Source organism: Juglans regia, chromosome 14, assembly GCF_001411555.2.
Source record: "Juglans regia cultivar Chandler chromosome 14, Walnut 2.0, whole genome shotgun sequence".
Taxonomy (NCBI): domain Eukaryota; kingdom Viridiplantae; phylum Streptophyta; class Magnoliopsida; order Fagales; family Juglandaceae; genus Juglans; species Juglans regia.
Window position 1 is genome coordinate 28256954 of NC_049914.1, and position 26286 is coordinate 28283239.

Consider the following 26286-nt stretch of genomic DNA (forward strand, 5'->3'; position numbering starts at 1 on the left):
TGCATGCAAATTAAGTAGGACAATACTTTCGTTTATTGCAGATCGACTGAGAATAATATTGTAGGATTATCTACATAAGAAACAGGTTTTTTTGGTGGTGCACATCTATGTGTGTGTATATATATATATACATGATCAAATCAGTGAATTTGATCCAGGACTCCATAGGAGGCCTGACCGAAACCGTCCAGTGCAATAATCTGGTCTGACAGAGACTTGGTGAGACCGGCCATCATCCTCACTCCACGGCGACAATCATTGATAATGCTGACAGCATACCACATATGCATGGTAGAGGTCTCATAACGTGCCTGCTGCCATGCCTCAAGTGCGTCCTTGATTCTTTTATCCACAGACACCAGCATGGTAGAGCAACTAGTGCATGCGTTCAGAAACTCCGGCGCCATGTTGTTGGTATTCTTCAAAAGTGAACCTAAAGTGGATCGGAATATTCCTAACTCTAAGAAAACACACCCAATGGATAGGCGTCCAAGGTCTTTCACATTCTCTTGTGAGCTTTTGCTGTTTAATTTATAGCACGCTTTGCAATGGTCAGGCCTTGTAGTTTTGCTGCACACATCTTCTATTAGTGCTGCATCTCCACTCACAGACACAGCCATACCCAGCAGGGAGACGCACAAAATTAGTACTGGAAAGAAAACTTTCCACCTTGTGCAGGCCGCCATTCGCAAAATTAGATAGATGAATCTGGCCTGGCCTGCTGCATGCAGGGAATTAAAAACAATATATTTAATATTGCAATTAATTAATTAGCTGTGTATTATATAATATTGTGCATGTATATTTGATCAATCAACGACCGGAAAATCATGTTGATCTTAAACATTAAGTAAACCTAGCTTTATACAGACATTTTTTTACCTGTATTTAATCAACATACACAAGCTAGCTGTTCATGGCCTAGAGACAAAATAATTAAATTCGTAATTAAACGTCGTATATACTGCATGCATGCAAATAACATGAGATCAGAGGAATATGCAGATCACTAGATAAAAATTAAAATAAAATATAATATCAGACTACGTGCTAGATCAAGATCGTTAAATATCAAGAAATTAATTAACATCGAATATTTTCCAAGCAATACTGCTATGCGTACATGATATAATAATTAATTAATTAATTAATAGCCTAGCTTTTAGATCGAATGAATGCATGGGTACTTGTTTCATTCTATCTTACGTGACATGAAAACAACATGATCTTTATCAAAGTACGTACACAAAAAGAGAATTTTATCCAAAGGAAGAAGGAAAAAAAAACTTATCACAAGAAAGAAAGAAAGAAAGAGCAAAGGAATAGAATGGAAGACAAGAGATAGAAATAGAACGGCAAAGAGTCTAACCTGAATATTTGATCAATAACTTGAAGGAATTCCTAAACAAAAGCGAGGCCGTCTTATACCATGCATGCATGTATATATATATATATATAAATATTATAAGCATGCATGCATGCAGCACAACTTGAGCCCTGAAACTGATCAGGAGCCCCTTATTTAATTAGCAGGCCTAAAATAAGTTGTTGACTTGTCAAAAATATATCGGTTGGAGATCTCTCTCAATTAAACTCTTTTGACCCAGCAATTATTAGCAATAATAATAGCATTGCATTTTGCATACATATATCGTCCACATTCTTGGGGAAAGTAAATCACTTTCAGCCATTCAGTTTTTTTCCTCTCATTATTGCGGATTAAAATGATAAAAATAATAAGAGAAGAATTTGAAAATAATAATAATAATAATAAAATCTAATGAGAAGCCGAAGGGGAGGTACGAGAAGACTCAATAGCCAGACAATATTCCTCGGAAGAAAGGAAAGCAAATGCCATCAAACTTAAGGCTATTGACTTCAAGTCATGCTGATGTTCAAACAGTACTAACGACTTCCTCCAACAAAAGTAGCACTACATGCAGGTTGATGTATCGGATCTAAATACGTACCTATGGTGGGTGTTAATGCCAAAAATTACACAACAGATCGATACGGAAGAAAGAGTCATTCTCGATCCACATTGGTGATTCGAGTTTTGATACGATACTCTTTGTGTTCATCCATGAAATGAATAATAAATAAGTAAATAAAAGTAAACAAATGGAGACACAAGAATTTACGTGATTCGGCATAAAAGCATGCGTCCAAGGGTTTTTGGGGCAAAATCCACTATATTATGTGATGATTTTATAATGTCTCGTAGCCTTACATATTGCTTAATACAATAGGAGAATTTAGTCTCAGGAAAGTCCCTCTAGAGAATTGGAAGAGAGTGTACGGAGTGAGCCTCCCAGATTTGTGGGGTAGCTGCTCCTTATATAGAGATTATTTTCTTAGAGTGATAGGGTCTAACTTGACTTGTGATGTCTTTCCCGTTTAGGAGTCTGAACCAACTTCTTTTTCTTATCTCTTTCCTAATGATAGATTTCCAATGAGTTAGACCCAGTCAATTTAATCAAAGAAATAGACGCAAAAACATATTTGATCAAGGCTCCAAACCCATGAGCAATGCCTGACTTTTGTCAATTAATTTGCTTGCAGACGATGAGGTGTATGATAATCAATTCTCCACCCATTCATAGTTTCAAATGGTCCCATGTATATATGTATGTATGTATGTATATATGTGAATCATTATATATATTTATATATATTTATAAGTTGTTAGAAGGTCTATGTGGTGTTTTGAACCGATACTGACCCATGGGGAAAGTGTGTAAAGGGTTAGGCCATTGTAAGATTTTATTGGGCTTGAGCTTATTGTTAATTACTTCTTTTTACATATGTAAAAATTGATGAAACTTTTCTTGGCATGGCTGTCAAGAACACAAACCACACAAAATGTCTCTCGCCATACATAATATTTTCCACGCCATATACACATGACTTTTATTCAATGATGCAGTGAAAAAAAAACACTCGACAAGGAACAGTTTCAATCAAGGAATAATTGGATGCAACAACCAAATTACTCTGGCTTGTCTCTTTCAAATTTTTTATTTTATTTTTACTAACAAATTTAATTTTTGGAAGATTTTTCCCACAAGATTCCTCAAGGTTCCACAAATACTTAGTGTCTATACGTCTCGGGATTATACTTCGTTGGAAATCACCTACATGGAATGAAACACCAGCTGCCTCTCCTCTCAAGCATTATTCACCATCTTAAATTGTTGTCATCAGAATAGACCGATTAGTATTTCGGGCATCCCATCATTGCCAAAGAATGGTGGCCTACGGACGTTGCCCATGTGCCACTAGCCTTCACCACTCAAGTGAGATGAACCAAGTTTTCAAACTTCAAACATGTGATTTGGATTATTTAACCTAATAGGTTTGTTTTTGTTAGTACAATCAACCTCTAGCTCCCGCCACAGATTCTTGTAGAGCTTTGTCTCCCACCTCAAAGGGTTATGCGTCGAGGCACTCTCCCGCTACACCCATCGCAAGAGTTACACTGTCGAGGGCATCTCCCGTAGCACTCGCATCGCCAGGGTTACGTGATCGAGGGCATTTCCCACTACACCCATCGCCAGAATTACGCGGTAAAGGGCATCTTCCGCTACACTCACATCTCCAGGGTTACGCAGAAGAGGCACTCTCCCGCTAGCCTAATAATTAAAGGTAAAACGGTCAAGTGATCTCCCATTAGCACCTTCTTGCCAAAAGGTAACGTGGTCGAGGAATCTCCCACTAGCCTAATACTTAAAGGTTAAAATGGTCGAGAGATCTCCCACTAGCATAATACTTAAAGGTTAAAACGGTCGAGGGATCTCTGGTTAACACATTCTCGACAAAAGGTGACGTGGTCGTGGGATTTCCCACTAGCCTAATACTTAACGGTTAAATTGGTCGAGGGATCTCCCGTTAACACCTTCTCTCCAAAAACTGACATGGTCGAGGGATCTTCTACTAGCTTCATACTTAAATGTTAAAATGGTGGGATCTCTCGTTAACACCTTCTCGCCAAAAGGTGACATGGTCGAAGGATCTCCAATTAGCCAACTACTTAAAGGTTAAAACAGTCGAGGGATCTTCCTTTAACACCTTCTCCCACTACACTCACATCCGAGTGTCTCCTTCGGGAACGAGTCGACGGGTTCAACAACCGCCTAAGATGGATCTATGGGGTCAACGGGCACCGTGACCACTTAAGCGCCGGATACTACAAACAAACTCTTACATCTACATCAAAACAGAGAAACTCCAACAAAAAGATCACAACACTGGGCAAAATCTCTTGAGGCCACTAAAAACCCAAAATCGATCACTGGGCACAGAAATATATGCATTTTACTAACAATAAACATTCACATACAATCACTATGCAAATGTTCTGACAAACAAACTTCACAAAGGCCCATTGTCGATGGTCCTTACTACAAATTTTACAATTTCTTCTTGAAGACCACTTATGGAGATTTCCATTGCATCACAGTGAAAAACTATAAACCAGCTACCGGAATTTCTTTTTCTGCAGGTTGCCTCTACCACTGTTGACTTGAAGATTCTCAAGGCATTCTTGATAAACAAGTTGACCTAAAAAATCAAGAGTATCTGTTAGAGATTAAATTGACTGGGTCAAACCCTCTGGAAATCTATCACTAAGCGAAGAGATAAAGTCAAAAGATCATGCAGGAAAGAGATAAAATAAAGAAGTTGGCTCAGTCTTAAACGTAAAAGATATCACAATTCAAGTTGGACTCTATCACTCCATGGAAATAACCTCCATATAAGGAGCCACTCCCCCACAAATTTGTAAGGCTCACTCCATGCATTCTCCACCAATTCTCTATGTAGAATCAACTGAGACTAAATTCTTTCATTGTATTGAGCGATATGTGAGGCTACGAGACATTGTAAAATCATTACTTGATATTGTGGATTTTGCCCCCAACAACGCGTGGACTTAAGCTTTTATGCCGAATCACGTAAATTCTTATGTCTCCCTTTATTTACTTTTATTTGCTTATTTATTATTTATTTCATGGATGAACGCGAAAAAGACTGTATCGAAGTCTGAAACACTAATGTGGGTAAGGGATGACTCCTTCTTCCTTTTCGATCTATTGTGCAATTTCTGGCATTAACAATGGGCTTTTATTTATTTATTTGAATAGTAGATGCCGTGTCTAAAATAAACAAACGCACTGATGTAAAGTGTCAATTTGGCCTAATACTCCATTCCAAAATTGAGGAATGATGCCAATATTGGTTCTAAATATTTTCTTACTATTGTTTGATGATCATTCTAGGTCAACTTGGATTTATTTGATGAAATTAAAGTCTGAAGTTTGGACTATTCATTTCCTTCTACAATCATTAACACACAATTTGGAACAAAAGTACAATATGTAAGAAGAGATAATGGCTTTGAATTTAAAATGACAGATTTTTTCTCCTCAAGAGGAATCATTTATCAATTCTCATGTGTAGAGACATGATGAGTGTACGAAAGTGCACTCTAAATACCCTATTACTGGACTAAAATACTAAAATGTTAATAGAAATCATTGAAATTAATGTGTATTCTTGAATTGAGTTTCTATTTACTTTGATATACTCCTAAGCAGATTTTTATGTTTAATTTCAGAGTCTATAAAAGAGCAAGTCCAAACCCATTCAAATTCAAATGACTTTCAAGTGGGCAAGACGTTGGAACAACCTAAGAACTTTCAACGAGTGTACGACTCTTCAAATAAAGATAATGATGGGGTTTGAGAGTAATTCGGATCAGAGTCCAAAATACACTAGGAGATAGAATGGACACACTTTATTACTTTAATCATAACTTTTCTCTCAGATATTGGATTGATACGATTTTTGATGTGTTGGAAAGCTATCTTAAAGGGAGAAAAAGTTTTCTCTAATAAGAATTTCCAAATTCGAACTCTTGAAGCGCATACATGGTTGCCAAGTTGAGTCCTAAAATTTAGGCAATTTTGTGTGGGGGAATATGAAGTCATTAGGGTTTATATCCTACCGTATTTAAGCACATCATTAGCACAAAATTGGAGTATGGCAGAAGAGGGGGAGACGACTCAGTTTGAAGGAGGAAGATCTAAAATTAATTTTCATGGCCACCGTTTGCTTTATTTTTCTCTTGAGATTTTTGTTGTCTATTATATTTAAGGGTAATTAAATTCTCAAGTAGGTCTAGAGATGAACTTGCACATTAGATGGTATTTTTAATTTATTCTTAATTTATGTATTTGATTTTCAATTACTAAAACTCTTTTGTTTTATCATTCTCAATTCATCGTTAATGTTTTCTTCTCCAAATAATCATAGAATTTATTTTGTTTATGGATTCAGTCATGCTTTTTCTATTGAATAGATTGACTCTTTGATTATGTTTGGGTTAATTACTTTTCTATATTGATTTAATTCTTTGCTGCAATATCGCTTCTTGAGTATATTGTCGTCATTGGATTTTCTCAATAATGATAATAATTTACGTATTTTATAAGTGGTGAATGATTTTTCAAAAGGTTACATTTGGTTTGATCTTGGTTTATAAATATATATCTTCCGATTGTGAATATTAGGAATTAAGTTCTCAATTTAGTTATTCAATTAATTAAGAATAATTAAAATACCATATTTGTGCAAGGAATTCTCGACGCTTTACTATTTGTCAAACTTGAGTACTTTTTTCCGTTAGTCACTTTGTTTCACTTTAATTTGCATTTAAAATTAATCTTTATTTTTCCATTAATAATTTAATCTCTTTCTTTAGTTTCTTTGTTCTTTCTGAAATTCTTTTAATTTATCTCTCTGTGGAATCGACATCCCAAAGCTGTGCTACAACTACTGCATTATTTTTTGGGCGTAATCAAATTTTGGCGCTGTTGCTAAGGAGACAGTAGAAGAATCGCTAGATAGGTTTTTATTTCAGCAGTTTGTAAAGGCGTTAACTTCGTTCCCTCTTTTAGCTTGTTGCATTATTATTATTATTATTATTTTTTCTTTCCATTCATAGTATTTTTAGTTTTTATTATTTTGTTATCTTGCATGCACAGATATAGAGACACCTTGAGTAGATTTGCTTGTAGGTCTGTGGAAGAGTCAGAATCAAGCTTTTTAAATCCTTTATTTGACAATCCATCTAGTCCCAAAGAAATGAGTGAACACGAGGATCAACCCGCTAGAACTCTTCATGATTACCTCCACCCTACACGCACAGCCACACCATCATGCATCATGTTTCCAGCTAATACTCGCCAACTGGATTTTAAAACAGGGATGATACAGTTACTCCCTACTTTTCATGGCTTGGAAAATGAAAATCCATATGTGCATATTATGAAGTTTGAGGAAATGGTTACGGCTTTTCATGGTCAAAATGCTGATGACGTTGTGAGACTTAAGTTATTTCCTTTCTCTTTGAAGGATAGAGCTAAGAGTTAGCTATACTCACTACGACCACGATCTATTGGGTCATGGAATGAGATGATTCAGGGCTTCTTTAATAAAAAATTTCCTCAACATAAGACCAACGCTTTAAGAAGGCAAATCTTCACCTTTGCACAAAAGGATAGTGAGACTTTGTATCAGTGTTGGGAGAGATTTAAGGAGTTGTTGAGTATGTGTCCTCACCATGGATATGAGAATTGGCGCATAATGAGCTATTTTTATGAGGGACTTACACCAAGAGAGCGCCAATTTGTGAAGATGATGCGTAATAGTGAGTTTTTACAGAAAGATCCTGATGAGGCCATAGAATACCTCAATGAGCTTGCTGAAAAGCTCACACTTGGACTAGACCTAGTGCTACTAAGGGCACAAATAGGTCATGATTTGCAAGAAACTCAAATGGTGGTGGAATTTACCATCTCAGGGAAGAGGATAGCCTAAAGGCTAGGGTTGACATGCTCACTAGGGAGCTAGATGTGTTAAAGACTAAGAACTTAAAGCCAACACAAGTGAATAATCATGCAGTCTTTTGGACCATATTTTGTGTGTGGTGGGGTAGATCACCTTGCCCAAGTGTTTCCCACATTTGTTGAAATGAAAGGGATGTAGAGGAACAATTTAATGCCTTAGGTATGTACAAGATGCCTTTTACACCTTACTCTGATACCTGTAATCCTGGGTGGTGCAATCACCCCAATTTTAGCTGGAAGTCTGAAAACCAGTAGCCTGCACAACCCCCTAGATCATATCCTACACCATATCATGCACCTTCGTCTTCTAGGAGTCCTATAGAAGACACTTTGCATGCTTTTATTGAGGCACAGGGTAAGACTAATCAAAAGTTTGAATCTTTGATTATGTAGGTTGTTGAAGAAAACAATGAGATAAAGAGCCAAGTATCCAAGTTTATGAGCTCCTTGAGTGTGAATGAGCGTGGCAATTTCCCTTCTCAAGCTCAATCCATTCCCCAAGGTCAACATATGGCTCAAGGAAATTTGAAGGAGGTCAATGCCATTATGACACGATGTGGTAAGTCCTCACACATCCCAACGACTGATAAGCCAGAGGATGTTGAAGAGGAATAAAGCAAGGATAGTGCCGAGTTGCTGAAGGAAGCCAAGGTAATTAAGAACCCAGTTAAGGTACCATTTCCTCAAGTTTTAAAATCTGGTATGCGAACTTTGGATTCTAGCAATGAAATCTTGGAGAACCTCAGGCAAGTAAAGATCGATCTTCATCTTTTGCATGTTATTAAACAAGTTCCTACTTATACAAAAGTTCTCAAAAATTTGTATACTGTTAAGAGGAAACATCATGTTAAGAAAACAACATTTCTAACAGAGCAAGTTAGTGCTCTAATTGAGCAGCGAATTCCTCCTAAATACAAGGATCCTGGTTGTCCCACCATTGCATGTAATATTGGGAATCATGAGTTTGGGCAAGCCTTGCTAGATTTAGGAGCTAGTGTAAATTTGATGCCTTACTCTATTTATTTGCAGCTTGGTTTGGGTGAAATTAAGCCTACTTCTGTTGTGCTTCAACTGGCTAACCGTTCAGTTAAGAAACCAAGAGGGATAGTTGAGGATGTTTTGATCCAAATTGACAAGTTTTACTACCCTGTTGATTTTTTAATTTTGGACACTCAGTCGGTTGTTGAGTCTGACTCTAAGATTCCTCTAATATTAGGTAGATATTTCATTGCTACTGCTAATGCACTTATAAACTGCAGGAATGGGCTGATGAAACTATCTTTTGGAAACATGACCATGGCGGTCAACATATTCCACATCAGTAATCAGCACGAGGATGATGAGTACCAACAAACATACTTGTGGATTCGATCTATTAACCTTGACCACACCACGCATGTATGTTTTTCTTTGTTCGTTTTGTTTTATTTTTGTTTTCTCTTATTTTCTTTCTTTTTCTTTTTGTTTGTTGTTGTTTTTTATATTTTTGTTTGCATGTTAGTTTCATTTTTTCATTCCAGATTACCATCTTAGGTGCTTTGCGAGCTACCCCATCACTCATCAGGTATATTCTTCCATTTTTAGTTATTCTCCATTCAAATTTGATTCTTAAACATTGAGGACAAAGTTTCATTTAAGTTGGGGGGTGGTGGTGCGAATTCAATATTGAAAATGCTTGTTGGAACTCTGTGGCATATTTTCATGTGTCAATTTTTTTTTTTTAATTTTGCATCACACGTCATCCTTTTCACATGTGTACTCATTCTCATTCATAGCCATCTTCGTGAATTCATCAAACCCACCATAATCATTTTTTTCTGAGGCATTCACATAATCTTTAATGCACTCATCTAAGCTTTGTGGTAATATGGTGGTTTGACACATGTAGCTAGGAATTCTTTTACTTAAGTATTAATGTGTGTTTTGGAGAGGATTGAGAATCTACAAATGCAATAAATTGTGATAAGCATTCATTAATATGTTGAATTGGACACTTCTTTTGAGAATATCATTACATAGTTTGTGGTAAAATGGTGGATATACTTGGAATATGACGAAAGTTAACTTAGGATCAACGTTTGAGCCTTTCAAGCTAACCCTATCTGTTATAGCCCCCTAGTAGCCAACTTTAAGCCAATAAACGCATGTAACATTTTCTATTCATATGCCCACATGCATGTCTCTCCACATTGGAATATAGCTTATACACTAATTTTTCATATCCTTGTTACTTCTAAATGCGTACTAGATGTGGAATTCTTCTTTTTGAAAAGAATAAAAAAAAAAGAGAAAAAAAAAAAGAAGAACACGAGTTACAAGGTGTTCAAGTGAGTGAGTTTTAAAGGTAAAAATATCAATATTTGGTAAAAATAGCAAAATACCAGAGTGACATGTAATTGATCACCAAATTATAAAAAGAAAATGATGAAAAAAAAAGAAAGAAAAAAAAAATTGGAAAAGGGAAAAGAAAAATAGGCATTATTTGATGATTTGAAAGGTTGAAGAGTACATCAAGTGAGAAGTGTGGTCTACTGAGATATTTAATAAGATTCCCTTTGTATGTACTTGGAAGTTTTTGAATCCTTTTTCAATTTTTTTCATATAGCCCCAAACCTAAGCCACGTTATAACCTTTTGTGTTGGCCATTCTAATCCTAAGTAAGTTTTTAGAAAGAATGGTTGAATTCTCATTTGTTAGTGTTCCTATCATAAGATCAATGATTGCTTGTTGTTTGTTTATAATTACTTAAATCTCTATGTGATTGTGTGTACACCTCAAGAGGAATCATTTATCAAGTCTCATGTGTAGAGACACCTCAACAAAATTCTATAGTTGAAAGAAAACGTCAATACTTACTAAATGTAGCAAGAGCATTAACATTTCAGTCAAATGTACCCTTAACATTTTTGGGAGAATGTATCATTATTGCCACTTATCTTATAAATCGTATTCCCTCCTCAATCCTAAACAATAAATCTCCACATGAGATCTTTTACAATTCAATTTCATCATACAACCACTTCATGAGGAATTTTGATTGTTTGGGTTATGCTTCCACTCTTACCCAAAACACATTAAAATTTTCTCCAAGAGCAAGAAAATACATTTTTGTATAATATCATTTTAGTACACAAGGATATAAACTTTTTGATATCAAATCACATGCATTTTGTGTTTCTAGAGATCTAATTTTTCTTGAATCTATTTTCACTTTTCATTCTCAGTCCACTTCTTCAAATTCTAACTTGCCAATATCTAAGGAAAATCATGTTGTTCTTCCTAAATTCTTTCCTGATTGTACAGAAAGTTTCACATATTCTAAAGTTTTTCAATCTCAAACAAATTTTGTTGATCCAATTACATCAGACACTATAAATATCCCATCTCTACACGATGAAATTCATTTTCCACCTCTTAGAAGGTAAAATCGACAGCATAAGACACTTTGATACCTGCAAAGTTATCATTGTAAATTGACTGGTTCTAGCTCTTCTACATTTTTTGAATATTCTACTCTATATTCAGGTAACAAATATAGCATTTCTTATGTACTATCTTACTCTAAATTTTCTCCATCACATAGAGGCTTTACTATAGCTATATCTTCTGATTTGGAACCTACCTTATATCACCAAGCTGTTAAGCATTCTCATTGGCAAGATGTTATGTCTGCAGAACTATTTGCACTAGAATTTAATAACACTTGGATTCTTACAACAATCCCTCAAAATAAAAATCTTATAGGTTACAAGTGGGTCAATAAAATTAAACACAATGTTGATGGTTCTATTAAGGGACATAAGGCAAGACTTGTTGCCAAATGGTATACACAAAATGAAGGCTTAAATTTATTTTTATTTTTTTTAACTTTCTCACTTGTTGCAAAAATGGTTACAATCATATGTGTGTTGTCTCTTGTTGCCATTCAGAATTGGCATTTTTTTCACTTAGATGTCAATAATGTATTCTTATATGGAAGACGGTTCATTTGAGGATTGAGATGAGATGAGAATTTTGTGAATAGTAGTAAAATAGATTGTGAATAATAGTGAGAAGTTTGCGTTGAGTATTTTTTAGGTTTAGGGAAAGGAAAGAGAAAAAGTTGCATAAAAAATATTACAAAGTTAAAATATTGTAAGAATATAGTCTTATAATATTATTTTTGTACGGGATTTGAAAATTTTGGAATTGTTTTTTATTTTTTATTTAAAAATTTGAAAAAATTGTAATGATTAGTTTGAAAAAGTTTTAATGATTAGTTTGAAAATTTTGTATTTGAATTATGTTTGAAAATAAAATGGGATAAGATAAATGAGATGAGATGAAAAAATTTATGTCTCATCCCATGCCCCAAACCTACCCGAACTTTACTTGAAAACACAACCTGGCTATCTTAGTAAGGGGGACACAAGACTATGCACACTACAAAATTCTTGTATGGATTGAAACAAGCGTGTAAGCAATGGAATTATAAAAATTTACATCTGTTTTGTTTGATATTGGTTTCTCACAATCTAAGGCAGACTTATTGTTCACTAAAAAGGAAGGCAACTCATTTGTGGCCTTATTGGTTTATATGGATGGTATTCTTCCTGCTACTAGTGACTTATCTTCTATTGATTCTGTAAAAGTATCCTTAAGTGCTCAATTTAAATTGAAAGACCTAGGTCCTACCAAGTTTTTTCTTGGGATGGAAATTGCACGTTCACAGAAAGGTATTTCATTGTTTCACATAAAAATATACTCTTGAGTTTATTTCAATCTTGTTTTACTTGCTGCAAAGTCAGTCTTTTTTCCTCTGAAAACTCATTCCAAATTATCCAAGAAGATAGTGAGCTAGTTTCATATATTTCTGCTTATAGAAGATTAATTGGCAAATTACTTTATCTTTCTCATACTAGACCAAATATCACATATCCAATCCATCATCTAAGTCAATTTCTCGACAATCCTAATATACCACATCTACAAGTTGCTTTGAGAATTCTTAGATATCTCGGCTTAGCACCTGGTCAGGGTTTTTTTTTCCCAGCTTCTTCTGATGTTCACATCAAGACTTTTTTAGACTCAGATTGGGCTAGTTGCCCTAATACTCGTCGTTTAATCAGTAGCTATTGTATTGTTATTGCTGAGTCACTTGTATCTTGAAAATCCACGAAACAACATACATTTTCACGAACCTCTGTTAAAGCTGAATATAGGTCAATGGCTTGTACAGCTTGTCAAATAACTTCGATTCATGCCTTGCTTGTTGATCCTCATCAACTTCATCCTCAACCAGCACTTCTTTTTTGTGAAAACCAAGCTACACTTTTCATAGCAACTAATCTAGTTTATCATGAATGTACAAAACACATTGAGTTAAATTGTCATTTAGTGCGTGAAAAGCTACAAGAAGGATCCTTAACTACTTTAAATGTTGCTTCAGTTCACCAAGTTGCTGATTTGATGACCAAGCCTTTATGTTCTAAGATTTTTCCATCCTTGTTATCCAAAATGAATGTGCATAATATATAGATATCATCTTGAGGGGGACTATTACATATTTAATATATTGATATGTGATGTGTATAGATGTTAGATGTATGATGTGTAATTTTCTCATTGTTTACCACCTTGTTTCTCTGCATATATAAACAGACTTTCTTGTAAAAGAATCATAGAGAATAAAAGTGAATTCTTCCACTTCGAGCGAATATCTTCTTACTTTTTGCTTCTCTGTTTCAATACATGATGCATGCAGTTTCCTCAATTTGTCTATATATATAAATATATATATATATATATATATTCATGGTTCAGATCATCGATAATGATGGTTTCTAGAATTAATCTTGTAGGGGCATATAAGAAATTAAGGGAGGGACCATGCATGCATACATCCAGCAATGAAAATTGCAATTAATTAATTAGTTGTGTATTATATAATATTGTGCATGTATATTTGATCAATCAATGACCGGAAAATCATGTTGATCTTAAACATTAAGTAAACCTAGCTAGCTAGCTAGCTAGCTTTATACAGACATTTTGTTACCTGTATTTAATCAACATACACAAGCTAGCAGTTCGTGGTCGAGAGACAAAATAATTAATTTCAAAATTAAACGTCGTATATACTGCATGCATGCAGATAACATGAGATCAGAGGAATATGCAGATCACTAGATAAAAATTAAAATAAAGTATAATATCAAGAAATTAATTAACATCGAATATTTCCGATGCAGTACTACTACTCGTACATGATATAATAATTAATTAATTAATTAACTAATAGCCTAGCTTTTAGATCCAATGAATGCATGGGTACTTGTTTCATTCTATCTTACGTGACATGAAAACAACATGATCTTTATCAAAGTACGTACACGAAAAGAGAATTTTATCCAAGGAAGAAGGAAAAAAAAAATTATCACCAGAAAGTAAGAGAGAAACAGCAGAGGAAGGAAATAGAACATTATGAAGAGTCTAACCTGAATATTTGATCAACAACTTGAAGGAATTCCTAAACAAAAGCGAGGCCGTCTTATACCATCCATATATATATATATATATCACTAGCATGCATGCATGCAACACAACTTGAGCCCTGAAGCTGATCAGGAACCTTATTTAATTAGCTGGCCTAAAATAAGCTTTCAACTTGACAAAAATATATCGGTTGGAGATCTTTCTCAATTAAACTCTTTTGACCCAGCAATTATTAGCAATAATAATAGCATTGCATTTTGGATACATATATCGTCCACATTCCTGGGGAAAGTAAATCACTTTCAGCCATTCAGTTTTTGACCTCTCACTACTGTGGATGAAAATGATAAAAATAATAAAAGAAAAAATTGAAAAAAACAATAATAATAAAATCTAATAAGAAGCCGAAGGTGACGTACGAGGAGACTCGATAGCCAGACATTCCTCAGAAGAAAGGAAAGCAAATGCCATCAAATTCATGGCAATTAACTTCAAGTGCTAATGTTCAAACAGTACTAACTACTTCCTCCAACAAAAGTAGCACAACATGTAGGTTGGTGTATCTTATCTAAGTACGTACCTATGGTGGTTGTTAATGCCAAAAATTACACAACATATCGAAAAGGAAGAAAGAGTCTTCCTCGACCCACGTTGGTGATTTGAGTTTCGATACAGTACCGTTTGTGTTCATCCATGAAATAAATAATAAATAAATGGAGACACAAGAATTTATATAATTCGGCATAAAAGCCTGCGTCCAAGGGTTGTTGGGGCAAAATCCACTATATCATGTGATGATTTTACAATGTCTTGTAGCCTCACAGATCGCTCAATACAATAGGAGAATTTAGTCTCAAGAAAGTCCCTCTAGAGAATTGGAGGAGAGTGTACGGAGTGAGCCTCCCAGATTTGTGGGGGAGCTGCTCCTTATATAGAGATTATTTCTTTAGAGTGATAAAGTCTAACTTGACTTGTGATGTCTTTCCCGTTTAGGAGTCTAAACCAACTTCTTTATCTTATCTCTTTCCTAGTGATAGATTTCCAAAGAGTTTGACCCAATCAATTTAATAAAAAAAACATACGCAAAAACATATCTGATCAAGGCTCCAAACCCAGGAGCAATGCTTGACTTTTGTCAATTAATATGCATGCAGACGATGAAGTGTATGATAATCAATTCTTCACCCATTCATAGTTTCAAATGGTCCCATGTATATATCTATGTATGTACGTGAATCATTATATATATATATATATTTATAAGTTTTTAGAAGGTCCATGTGGTGTTTTGAACCGATACTAACCCATGGGGAAAGTGTGTTAAGTGTTAGGCCATTGTAAGATCTGATTGGGCTTCCGCTTATTGTTAATTACTTCTTTTTGCATATGTAAAAATAGATGAAACTTTCCTTGGCATGGCTGTCAAGAACACACACCACACAAAGTGTCTCTTGTCTTACATAGTATTTTCCACGGCATATACACATGACTTTTATTCAGTGATGCAGTGAAAAAAAAAACACTCGACATGGAACAACTTCAATCAAGGAATAATTGGATGCAACAACCAAATTACTCGGGTTTGTCTCTTTCAAATTTGTTATTTTATTTTTACTAACAAATTTGATTTTTGGAAGATTTTCCCTACAAAATTCCTTACGGTTCCACGAAGACTTAGTGTCTATATGTCTCGAGAATATACTTCGCTGGAAATCACCTACATGGCGTGAAACAAAGGCTGCCTCTCCTCTCAAGCATTGTTCAGCATCTTAAATTGTTGTCATCAGAATAGACCGATCAGTGTTTCGGGCATCCCATCATTGCCAAAGAATGGTGGCCTACGGACATTGCCCATGTGTCACCAGCCTTCACCACTCAAGTGAGATGAACCAGATTTTCAAACTTCAAACTTGTGATTTGGATTATTTAACCTAATATGTTTGTTTCTGTTGGTACGATCAATCTCTAGCTCCCACCACAGATTGTTGTAGAGCTTTGTCTCCCACCTCAAAGGGTTACGCGATTGAGACACTCTCCTGCTATACCCATCGCCAGAGTTACGTTGTCGAGGGCATCTCCCGCTGCACTCACATCGCCAGGGTTACACGATCGAGGGCATATCCCACTACACCCATAGCCAGAGTTACACGGTAGAGGGCATCCTCCTCTACACTCGCATCGTCAAGGTTACACAGAAGAGGCACTCTCCCACTAGTCTAATAATTAAAGGTAAAATGGTCAAGAGATCTCCTATTAACACCTTCTTGCCAAAAGGTGACGTGGTCGTGGGATGTCCCACTAGCCTAATACTTAAAGGTTAAAACGGTCGACTGATGTCCCACTAGCCTTATGCTTAAAGGTTAAAACGGTTGAGGGATCTCTCGTTAAGACATTCTCGCCAAAAAGTGACGTGGTCGAGGGATCTTCTACTAGCTTAATACTTAAAGGTTAAAACGGTCGAGGGATCTCTCGTTAACACCTTCTCGCCAATAGGAGGTATGGTCGAAAGATCTCCCACTAGCCTAATACTTAAATGTTAAAACGGTCGAATGATCTCCCGTTAACTGGTGGCGTGGTCGAGGGATCTCCCGCTAGCCTAATACTTAAAAGTAAAATGTTCGAGGGATCTCCCGTTAATACATTCTCGTCAAAAGGTGACATGGTCAAGAGATCACCCACGAGCCTAATACTTAAAGGTTAAAACGGTCGAGAGATCTTCCGTTAACAGTTTCTCGCCAAAAGGTGACGTGGTCGAGGGATCGTCCACTAGCCTAATACTTAGAGGTTAAAACGGGTGAGGGATCTCCTGTTAACACCTTCTCGCCAAAAGGTGACGTGGTCGAGGGATCTCCAACTAGCCAACTACTTAAAGGTTAAAACGGTCGAGAGATCTTCCTTTAACACCTTCTCCCACTACACTCACATCTAAGTGTCTCCCTCGAGAATGAGTCAACGGGTTCAGCAACCGCCTAAGATGGATCTAAGGGGTCGACAGGCACCTTGACCTCTTAAGCACGAGATACTACAAACAAACTCTTACATCTACATCAAAACGGAGAAACTACAACAAAAAGATCACAGCACGGGGCAAAATCCCCTAAGGCCACTAAAAACCCAAAAACGATCATCGAACACAGAAATATACGCATTTTACTAACGATAAACATTCACATACAATCACTATGCAAATGTTCTTACAAACAAACTTCACAAAGGCCCATCCTCGAATGCCCTTACTACAAATTTTCCAATTTCTTCTTGAGTACCACATATGAAGATCTGCATTGTATAATAGTGAAAAACTATGAACCAGCTACCAAAATTTCTTCTTCTGCAGGTTGCCTCCACCACAGTTGACATGAAGATTCTCAAGGCCTTCCTGATAAACAAGTTGACCTGAAAAATCAAGAGCATCTGTTAGGGATTAAATTGACTGGGTCAAACCCTCTGGAAATCTATCACTAAGGGAAGAGATAAAGTCAAAAGATCATACATGAAAGAGATAAGACAAAGAAGTTGGCTCAACCTCTTAAACGGAAAAGATATCACCATTCAAGTTGGACTCTATCACTCCATGGAAATAACCTCTATATAAGGAGCTACTCTCCCACAAATTTGAGAGGCTCACTGTAACACCCCGCTTAATTAATCAATTAAGTCTTGATTAACCCTTAAGTACTCTAGATTAGGTTTTTATTTTTTTTGGTTAATCACTTTCATTAAGGTTGATAGTGGGATTAGCATTAATGTTGGTACTTAGTGTTAATGAGCTAAGAATTAGAGAGGCAAGCTTATTAGTAATTTTGGTGAGACTTTTTAGCACCTAAGTGCATTCATGGGCCTAGCCCAAGAAAAAAAAACCTTGAACCAAGCCCTTAGGAAATGAAGGCTAGTCTTGGCCCAAGTATAAGAAGGCATAAGGCCTTTGGTGTTGATTGGACCCTTGGCCATTTTCAAGCCTATATGGCCCAAAGCCATGTTTGGACTCATTTTATCATTCAAAGACCAAAGGCTCAATATACCATACCATTGGTTTACTTAAGCCCAAATCACACTCAAAGTACTCAAATTAAGTTTTGAAAATTTGCTAAGGCCATTAACCATCATACTTGAGGATCTGCACTTTAAACTATACTTTGAAGCTCAATCAGGCTTAATCTTTTCTTAAACTTTTTAATTCAAATTTTCTTGAATTAATACTCCCTTAAACCATGATTAGACCATGTTAACACCCTAACTAAACCATTCCACATGTCATTAAGAAAAAGGACATAACAAGTCCAAACCATGCTTCAATCAGTTTTGTGCATTGCCCTTTGTAATGCTTGGACTGTTTTGCCCTTGTGTCTAACATTTTTGTGGTTTATCCTCAAGGTTAATATGGTCCTTAAATATCTTATGAGACCCTCCAAAACTCATTTTGTACCTTGGATGAAATTGGTTGCATCAACCAACTCAAAGAACCAAACTGGATGCACCTTGGTCTAGTTTGTGTAGGAACCAATTGGATTGAGTTTGAACCAGCATCCTGCCATGGTTTGCACCACCACCCCACCCCACCTCCTTCTGCACCCAATCACCAATAAGTCTCATGACCATCATGAAGGATTTTGACTCATTTTTGCTGTCCAAAAAGATCCAAAACCGAACTGATTTTCTGCCACCACAAAACCACCTTCATCCACCTGTTTTCAAAAGTGGTTTGAGGGATCTTCTGCCATCCAAATGATGCCCCACGACCTGGAGTCATCTAAATGACCCTTGAAGCTACTGTGGAAAGGAAATGATGGTGGTTTAGGGCACTATTCCATTCTGCACAAGTGACCTAAGCTCATGCAAGCAAATCTGGAAATTTTCCAGATTTAAGCACCTCCCACTTCACCCAATCACCAAGCACCCAAGCCAACTTCTCTCACCCCTTGGACACCTATAAATACTTCATTCCCCTTCTCATTTCATCCACACCACAGCTCCAAGCATCATCTTGAGCCTTGAGAGAATTTCTCCCTCTTAGAGACAAAAGAGTGCAAACAGAGTGAATTTTGGTGAGTTTTTTAGTGTTCTTGTGTAAGGCAGTCTAGACTGCTTGGAAGGCCACGATGTTTGTAAGTTTCCTTCATTTTGATCTTAGCTAGCATTTCAAGCTTTGTTTCCAAGTGTTGGTACGGAATTTGTTTGAGTTTTGAGAAGGTTATGATGCTTAATGCAAAATCGGGTCAATTAAAGGAATGTTTGAGTGATTGAATGTTTTTAATTGGAAATGTAGCTATGGCATGTCCTAAGCATGATTTGATATGATCTATAAATATCCTAACATAATTATGGAAGGTTAAATTTTTAATTAGAAGCATGTCATGATAGGTTTTAAATCTATCTTGTTTTGATCATCAAGCATGAATCGATTTTAAGCATATTGGTGATTAAGGATTTCTTAGCTTTGATTAAGTGTTGGGATGAACTTTATTACTCAAGGATTAGACTTCATAATGTCCCTAAATATGTTAGTGATCATTAATGATTAAAGAAAATCTCATATGCATGCATTCATAGGGATCAATAGTTGAAAATACATATAGGCATCAACTAAGATGCATGCCACGGGTTGGGACTAATTGGACAAGTTCCACTTTGAATTTGGAAAATCTAATGGCATAGATGGTTGTATAATGCCAAAAATATCAAGTCCATGAAATTTGGTTAAATTTGGAGTTTGTTTGCAATTAGTAAAAATTTAGGGCATAAATGGTAATTTTTGAAAGTCTAGGGGTACTTTTTGTAAATATCCAATTTTTGAAGCCTTTGATTTTGAACTTATCCATAAGAGTATTAATCCTAACTTAATATACACACGATTTACGGAGCTACGATTCTGACTTCAAATTTTCCAGAAAGTTTGTAAGTTGGCCTCTAACTTACACCTTGATAAATTTCTTACGAATTATTGATAAATGTTTCATTTATTCTTCAATTATCATTTTGAGCATAAATTATCATTTTTGAGTGCATACTTACATAACATATGACATTTTCACCATTTTTGCATATTACATTTATATGCACATGTCATGAAAAAATGTTTTTTTAAAAGTATAGCATGAAAATCATTTTGTCACGACCCTAAAGGCCAAGATAGGGAATTATCTCGGTGGAACTCCTCTATCCACTCTGGAGTGTTTAATAATAGAGTGATAACCCCTACGTTGACAAAGAATAGTCAACAGGCTTCGAATGGGTTCTTTTTAAAGAACTCCTGAGCAAAGTCAAGATGTTATAACACCTAACGCTGGTAGATGTATACGTTATGAATTTTATGATGTTATGTTATATTTACCAATGTATTAAGAATGAGTCTATAGACAACGTAGTTTCTTATATACTACAGTCACTGGTAGGTACTCACAGTGCATATGGAAAACTGTGACATTACCATACGTTATGTTTTTAATTAAGATAATTATGTAAGTCTATGTTGATGAAAGTTTATGATGAAATTTTTATGAAAAAGTTATGTCTTTTCAAAATGACGACGAAATTACTTATTGAGTAAAAACTCGTGTCTCCATATTTTTAAAAAGACGTTGATAATCTGGATGAGAGATATGCATATTGATTTTTCACATCTCATGCATTGCATATCTATCATTTTTCATGATTGATTTATCTTTGTGTCAGTTAGTTGTTTAACTTACTGAGATTTCGAGTAAAGCTCACCCTTTTATGGGATCACTATCATTCCACTCGGAATAATAGAAGTTGTGTCAAGAATAAACCAGGACGAAATTGATGGAGCAATGGATTCGCATCATTGAGGAGGACTCGGATCTGGATAGGAAGCTAGACTTAATTTTGATGTTCATATCCCAAGTCTTTTATGCTTTAGATCATAATAAGATAATGATATGACTTTGTATATAAGTCTATGCTACTTTAGTATTTCAAACATGATGATTATCTAATGAAGTTGGGATGTTTTAGATATTCTGGTATATTTTTCACCTTAACCTTCTATTTCTGCTGCGATTATTACATACTGCTAGTTGCATACTAGGATGCATTGCATATTAACTGTCATGAACGAGGGTATGTAACCTTATGTTGCATGTCCCGACGCTCTAAGTCTTTGTTTCATCCTAAGCGGGGATTGGAGCTGTCACACTCACTCCATGCACTCTCCACCAATTCTCTCGAGAGACTCAACTGAAACTAAATTCATCTATTGTATTGAGCGAAATGTGAGGCTACGAGACATTGTAAAATCATCATCTGATATAGTGGATGTTGCCCCCAACAACCCGTGGACTTAGTCTTTTATGCCGAATCACGTAAATTCTTGTGTCTCCCTTTATTTACTTTTATTTGCTTATTTATTATTTATTTCATGGATGAACGCGAAACACTAACGTGGATAGAGGATGACTCTTTCTTCCTTTCCAGTCTATTGTGCAATTTTTGGCATTAACAATGGGCTTTTATTTATTTATTTGAATAGTAGACGCAGTGTCTAAAATAAACAAACACACTGATGTAAAGTGTCAATTCGGCCTAATACTCCATTCCAAAATTGAAGAATGATGCCAATATTGGTTTTAAATACTTTCTTCCTATTGTTTGATGATCATTCATGGTCTACTTGGGTTTATTCGATGAAATTAAAGTATGAAGTTAAGACTATTCATTTCCTTTTGCAATCATTGACACAGAATTTGGAACAAAAGTACAATATGTAAGAAGAGATAATGGCTTAGAATTTAAAATGACATATTTTTTCTCCTCAAGAAGAATCGTTTATCAAGTCTCATGTGTAGAGACACCTCAACAAAATTATATAGTTGAAAGAAAACGCCAGCACTTGCTAAATGTAGCAACAGCATTAACATTTCAGTCAAATGTACCCTTAACTTTTTTGGGAGAATGTATCCATACTGCCACTTAAATCGTATTCCCTCCTCAATCCTAAACAATAAATCTCCACATGAGATCTCAATTTCATCATACAACCACTTCATGAGGAATTTTGGTTGTTTGGGTTATGCTTCCACTCTTACCCAAAACACATTAAAATTTTCTCCTAGAGGAAGAAAATGCATTTTTGTATAATATCCTTTTGGTACAAAAGGATATAAACTTTTTGAGATCAAATCTCATATATTTTTTGTTTCCAGAGATGTAATTTTTCTTAAATCTATTTTCCCTTTTCGTTCTCAGTCCACTTCTTCAAATTCTAACTTGCCAATATCTAAGGAAAATCATGTTGCTCTTCATAAATTCACTATTGATTGTACTAAAAGCTTCACATATTCTAAGCCTCTTCAATCTCATACAAATTTTGTTGATCCAATTACTTCGAACACTATAAATATCCCATTTCTACATGATGAAATTCATTTTCCACCTCTTAGAAGGTCAAATCGACAGCATAAGTTATCATTGTAAATTGACTGGTTCTAGCTCTTCTACATTTTTTGAAGATTTTGCCCTATATCCAGGTAACAAATATAGCATTTCTGATGTACTATCTTACTCTAACTTGTCTCCATCACATAGAGCCTTTACTATAGCTATATCTTCTGATTTGGAACCTACCATCTATCACCAAGCTATTAAGCATTCTCATTGGCAAGATGTTATGTCTGTAGAATTATCTGCACTAGAATCTAATAACATTTGGGTTCTTACAATATTCCCTCAAAACAAAATTCTTATATGTTGCAAGTGGGTCTATAAAATTAAACACAATGTTGATGGCTCTATTGAGGGACATAAGGCAAGACTTGTTGCCAAATGGCAAACTCAAAATGAAGGCCTAAATTTATTTTTGTTTTTTTTAACTTTCTCACATGTTGCAAAAATGGTTACAATCATATGTGTGTTGTCTCTTGCTGCCATTCATAATTGGCATTTTTTTCATTTAGATGTCAATAATGCATTCTTATATGGAAGAAGGCTGGTTTGAGTAGTGAAATGAGATGAGAACTTTGTGAGAAGTTTGAGTTGAGTATTTTTTAGGTTTTGTGAGAGAATAGAGAAAAAGTTGAATAAAAAATATTATAAAGTTAAAATATTGTAAGAATATAGTCTTATAATATTTTTTTTGTTGGGGATTTGAAAATTTTGGAATTGTTTTTTTTATTTAAAAATTTGAAAAAAATTGTAATGAATAGTTTGAAAAAGTTCTAATGATTAGTTTGAAAATTTTGTATTTTAATTATGTTTGAAAGTAAGATGGGCTGAGATCAAATGAGATGATATAAAAAATTTATGTCTCATTCGATGTCCCAAACCTATCCGAAATTTACATGAAAACACCTCCAGGTTATCTTAGTAAGGGGGACACAAGACTATGCACACTATAAAATTCTTGTATGGATTGAAACAAGCGTCTAAGCAATGAAATTAGAAAAATTGACATCTATTTTGTTTGATATTGGTTTCTCACAATCGAAGGCAGACTACTTATTGTTCACTAAAAAGGAAGGCAACTCATTTGTGGCCTTATTGGTTTATATGGATGGTATTCTTCTTGCTAGTAGTGACTTATCTTCAATTGATTACGTAAAAGCATCGTTAAGTGCTCAATTTAAATTGAATGACCTGGGTCCTACCAAGTTTTTTCTTGGGATGGAGATTGCACGTTCACATAAAGGTATTTCTTTGTTTCAAATAAAATATACTCTTGAGTTGAATTCAATCTTGTTTTACTTGCTGCTAAGCCAGTCCTTTTTCCTCTGGATACTCATTCCAAATTATCCAAGAAGATGGTGAGTTAGTTTCATATATTTATGCTTATAGAAGATTAATTGACAAATTACTTTATCTTTCTCATACTAGACCAGATATCGCATATCCAGTCCATCATCTAAGTCAATTTCTCGACAATCCTAAGTCAATTTCATCGTCGTCAACATCACATACGTTATATGTGTGTGTGCACACGCTCGTGTTAGAGAAAAGACATAAGATCATCAGTTCATTTTACATAATTTTGTTTATGATAAGGGAACTGATCAACACCATAGTACTGGTTGATTAGGCTCTAACAAATTAAAGAAATATCAGAAAAAATTAATTTCACGTACACTTGAGCTCTATACGTACGGATCATTAACTTATTTTGCGAGTACTTGCATGCATGCGTGACAACAATAACATAAATGATGTTAACAGGAAAAGGGAAAAAAACATTGACAGTAATCTTGAATATGCATGCAAATTAAGTAGGACAATACTTTCGTTTATTGCAGATCGACTGAGAATAATATCGTAGGATTATCTACATAAGAAACAGGTTTTTTTGGTGGTGCACATCTATGTGTGTGTATATATATATATACATGATCAAATCAGTGAATTTGATCCAGGACTCCATAGGAGGCCTGACCGAAACCGTCCAGTGCAATAATCTGGTCTGCCAGAGACTTGGGGAGACCGACCATCATCCTCAGTCCACCGCGACAATCATTGATAATGCTGACAGCATACCACATATGCATGGTAGAGGTCTCATAACGTGCCTGCTGCCATGCCTCAAGTGAGTCTTTGATTCTTTTATCCACAGACACCAGCATGGTAGAGCAACTAGTGCATGCGTTCAGAAACTCCGGCCCCATGTCGTTGGTATTCTTCAAAAGTGAACCTAAAGTGGATCGGAATATTCCTAACTCTAAGAAAACACACCCAATGGATAGGCGTCCAAGGTCTTTCACATTCTCTTGTGAGCTTTTGCTGTTTAATTTATAGCACGCTTTGCAATGGTCAGGCCTTGTAGTTTTGCTGCACACATCTTCTATTAGTGCTGCATCTCCACTCACAGACACAGCCATACCCAGCAGGGAGACGCACAAAATTAGTACTGGAAAGAAAACTTTCCACCTTGTGCAGGCCGCCATTCGCAAAATTAGATAGATGAATCTGGCCTGGCCTGCTGCATGCAGGGAATTAAAAACAATATATTTAATATTGCAATTAATTAATTAGCTGTGTATTATATAATATTGTGCATGTATATTTGATCAATCAACGACCGGAAAATCATGTTGATCTTAAACATTAAATAAACCTAGCTTTATACAGACATTTTTTTACCTGTATTTAATCAACATACACAAGCTAGCTGTTCATGGCCTAGAGACAAAATAATTAAATTCGTAATTAAACGTCGTATATACTGCATGCATGCAAATAACATGAGATCAGAGGAATATGCAGATCACTAGATAAAAATTAAAATAAAATATAATATCAGACTACGTGCTAGATCAAGATCGTTAAATATCAAGAAATTAATTAACATCGAATATTTTCCCGTACATGATATAATAATTAATTAATTAATTAATTAATTAATAGCCTAGCTTTTAGATCGAATGAATGCATGGGTACTTGTTTCATTCTATCTTACGTGACATGAAAACAACATGATCTTTATCAAAGTACGTACACAAAAAGAGAATTTTATCCAAAGGAAGAAGGAAAAAAAAAACTTATCACAAGAAAGAAAGAAAGAAAGAAAGAGCAAAGGAATAGAATGGAAGACAAGAGATAGAAATAGAACGGCAAAGAGTCTAACCTGAATATTTGATCAACAACTTGAAGGAATTCCTAAACAAAAGCGAGGCCGTCTTATACCATGCATATATATATATAAATATTATAAGCATGCATGCATGCAGCACAACTTGAGCCCTGAAACTGATCAGGAGCCCCTTATTTAATTAGCAGGCCTAAAATAAGTTGTTGACTTGTCAAAAATATATCGGTTGGAGATCTCTCTCAATTAAACTCTTTTGACCCAGCAATTATTAGCAATAATAATAGCATTGCATTTTGCATACATATATCGTCCACATTCCTGGGGAAAGTAAATCACTTTCAGCCATTCAGTTTTTTTCCTCTCATTATTGCGGAT

General features: G+C 35.3%; 2 protein-coding genes across 3 annotated transcripts; both read right to left on the reverse strand.

Annotated features, from left to right (window-relative positions):
* Positions 1-14426, reverse strand: LOC109003377. Its single transcript, XM_035685304.1, has 2 exons — positions 14384-14426; positions 1-721 (listed from the first exon to the last, which is right to left on the reverse strand). The coding sequence occupies exon 2, from the start codon at positions 684-686 to the stop codon at positions 141-143; it is 546 nt and encodes a 181-aa protein (XP_035541197.1). The 5' UTR covers positions 687-721; positions 14384-14426; the 3' UTR covers positions 1-140.
* A 9974-nt stretch (positions 14427-24400) lies between these two features.
* On the reverse strand, positions 24401-26052 carry LOC109003393. Of its 2 annotated transcripts, none has more exons than XM_035685305.1 (2): positions 25948-26052; positions 24401-25302 (listed from the first exon to the last, which is right to left on the reverse strand). In XM_035685305.1, exons 1-2 carry the CDS (start codon positions 26036-26038, stop codon positions 24722-24724), a joined length of 672 nt encoding a protein of 223 aa, XP_035541198.1. In that variant the 5' UTR covers positions 26039-26052; the 3' UTR covers positions 24401-24721. The 2 variants fall into 2 exon arrangements, with proteins under 2 accessions (XP_035541198.1, XP_035541199.1); XM_035685306.1 differs by having other exon boundaries at positions 24424-25299.
* Positions 26053-26286: the final 234 nt, after the last annotated feature.

Bases quoted from the DNA above. Each gene is read 5' to 3' on its own strand.
- LOC109003393 (XM_035685305.1), bottom strand. From the start codon at position 26,038: ATGCTTATAATATTTATATATATATATGCATGGTATAAGACGGCCTCG. The intron at 25,303-25,947 runs GTTAGACTCTTT...CCCTGCATGCAG, and splicing joins GTTGTTGATCAAATATTCAG to CAGGCCAGGCCAGATTCATC.
- LOC109003377 (XM_035685304.1), bottom strand. From the start codon at position 686: ATGGCGGCCTGCACAAGGTGGAAAGTTTTCTTTCCAGTACTAATTTTG.